The following is a 2,056-nucleotide window of genomic DNA, read 5'->3' as shown; positions in this document are numbered from 1 at the left end:
AGCTGACAACCTAAGGAACAATTGCCGACGACTTTGCAAATTCCATTTGGGCAGACGATCGCGAGATTCGTCTCGCCGTTGGAGAATGCCGATGACGCTGAACTTTAAACCAAATGCTATGTCTCCACGTTGAATAGGGTCATGAAATTTTGAATAAATGGGGTCCAAGAAGCTGAGGTACAGACCCAAAAGAAAGCTCCTTTTGTCTTGCAGCTAACACATGACAATCCGTGCGCTGCGCACACAGATGCTGGAAGTGAACGGGCTCAATGTTATACCAGAGTATATAAGTGGCCACATTAGTAGCGTAAATGACCAAGATTCTACCTTGTCCCCTTCAGATGAATAGGTCAGTCGCTCACGAATCATGGACAAATATACGTGAACTCAGCCCTAATCAAGGACACCGAACTCGTCGTCTTCTGAGCCAAGGCAGAACCCTCGTCGAGACTTCAGGAGACGATTGCAGCAATATCTCGAGGACCTTGAAAGATCCATTCAAGCGATCCGCCGCCTCTTCACAGAGTTTCCCGAAAACGCCCAGTCAGAGGGTGGAGGTAAGTTTCATATACACGGATCCCTGTACGATCAGCCTTATCGCCCCTTGACACCCCAGATTCTTCCGACCGCGGACAACCTATGACGGAATCACTCTACTCTCATGGCGTTCCGGCTCGTGGTCCACGAGTTATGAAATCGCTGTTAGACGGAGCTGGCGGGAATGGCAGGCCGATGGAGGTACGTTTCACAGCACAGCATTTATCACTCCAGAAATGCGAATAAATATTTGATGCAGTGATCAAGTTGCTGTGCGGTGATATCAAAGCTGATGGGAGAGCATGGGCCGGGTTCCTGGTGACGGCCGTCTTTGGGCTGTTCGACTGTATGCGCTCAAACATTATGACTTCTTTCGTATGAAGCTCCCTGTCTGCGGTCGATAATTAGTTGTAACAACAAATATTTGTGTTCTGCTGCCCGCTTACTTGAATCTATTGTACTGATCGACAGTCCCTAAATTCTCCCCCTCTTAGACGACGCTCATTGTTCGCCATCGGAGGTCCGTCGCCTTTTATGAAGACCACTTTCCCAGTGGTATGTTTCAAGAACATCGATGAAGACGCTGACGGATGTGTTTTCGGCGGAGTGCTAAAGCAGGAGGCAAGCCATGGCTAATATTAGACACGAGGTGAACGTGCTCACCATTACGAATTGGTGAAGAGTTAGTGCGGGACTACTGCTCTATAGCTGACAGATCGTTCAAAGCCTTCGGTAACTTTGGCGTTGTATTTCATTCAACGATTGTTACGCCGAATGCTGTGTTTGACTACGGCTACTGCCACCGAACAGCATGCCAGAGACTGCCGTATAGCACTTCAAACACGTTTACGCATGCCAACAGACTCTGCGGAGAAAAGTCTGAGGGCAGGAAAGCTGGATTAGAGAGTCTGAATTGTTTGAAGTTACTGGACAGCAGTGACGTTCGCGGCGGGGAAAGTGCCAGAAGCGATGAAAATACCTTGACAGTGAAATGATCCCGCTTCCAACTGAGATTGGGTGAGGGGGACATGGATGAACTGAACATGTATTCTCACTCACTGGCTGTTTTGGAAGAGAAGGCGTGATCAGGTCAACCAGATATCGTCCCACAACTTGAATTTCATATTCCCATGGATGCGCTAAAATAGCTTGTCAGCGTTGATGGGCAATGGCACAGATTATGTTTCTCAAGTTCTCTTACAGAGTCATGCTCTCATTGATGCATCGATGAGTACTGAGATTGACAACGATGGCTGAGTACTATCGTTGCCCTTGCACTCGGAGCCGCCATGGGCGTCGTCAATTTGTTGTAATGAATTACCACCCACGGCGTAATGATTGTCTTCCTGTTTCTAGTAGTACATAGGGTACCGCACGGGTAACACCGAGGGTCGGAAAGTTGACACCGCACCCGCACCCGCCAACACCGTACCCTTCACGGGTACGGGTACACACCGACCCGTCAATGTCGCGGTTTATGGAAAACACCGCGGTGTCTCTGAACACCGCGGGTACATTA

General features: G+C 49.0%; 1 protein-coding gene across 1 annotated transcript; it reads left to right on the top strand.

Moving 5' to 3' along the window:
• Positions 1-220: 220 nt before the first annotated feature.
• Positions 221-1,532, top strand: DFJ58DRAFT_848603 (uncharacterized protein; the record flags this gene model as incomplete). The annotated part of the gene is made up of 4 exons (XM_041393655.1): positions 221-282; positions 403-557; positions 827-883; positions 1,246-1,532. The coding sequence occupies 4 exons, from the start codon at positions 221-223 to the stop codon at positions 1,530-1,532; spliced, it is 561 nt and encodes a 186-aa protein (XP_041235225.1).
• Between the last annotated feature and the right edge of the window lie 524 nt (positions 1,533-2,056).

This window comes from Suillus subalutaceus (genome assembly GCF_016647625.1).
Source record: "Suillus subalutaceus strain FC151 chromosome Unknown DFJ58scaffold_332, whole genome shotgun sequence".
NCBI lineage: Eukaryota > Fungi > Basidiomycota > Agaricomycetes > Boletales > Suillaceae > Suillus > Suillus subalutaceus.
This window is presented reverse-complemented; position numbering and strand designations above follow the sequence as displayed.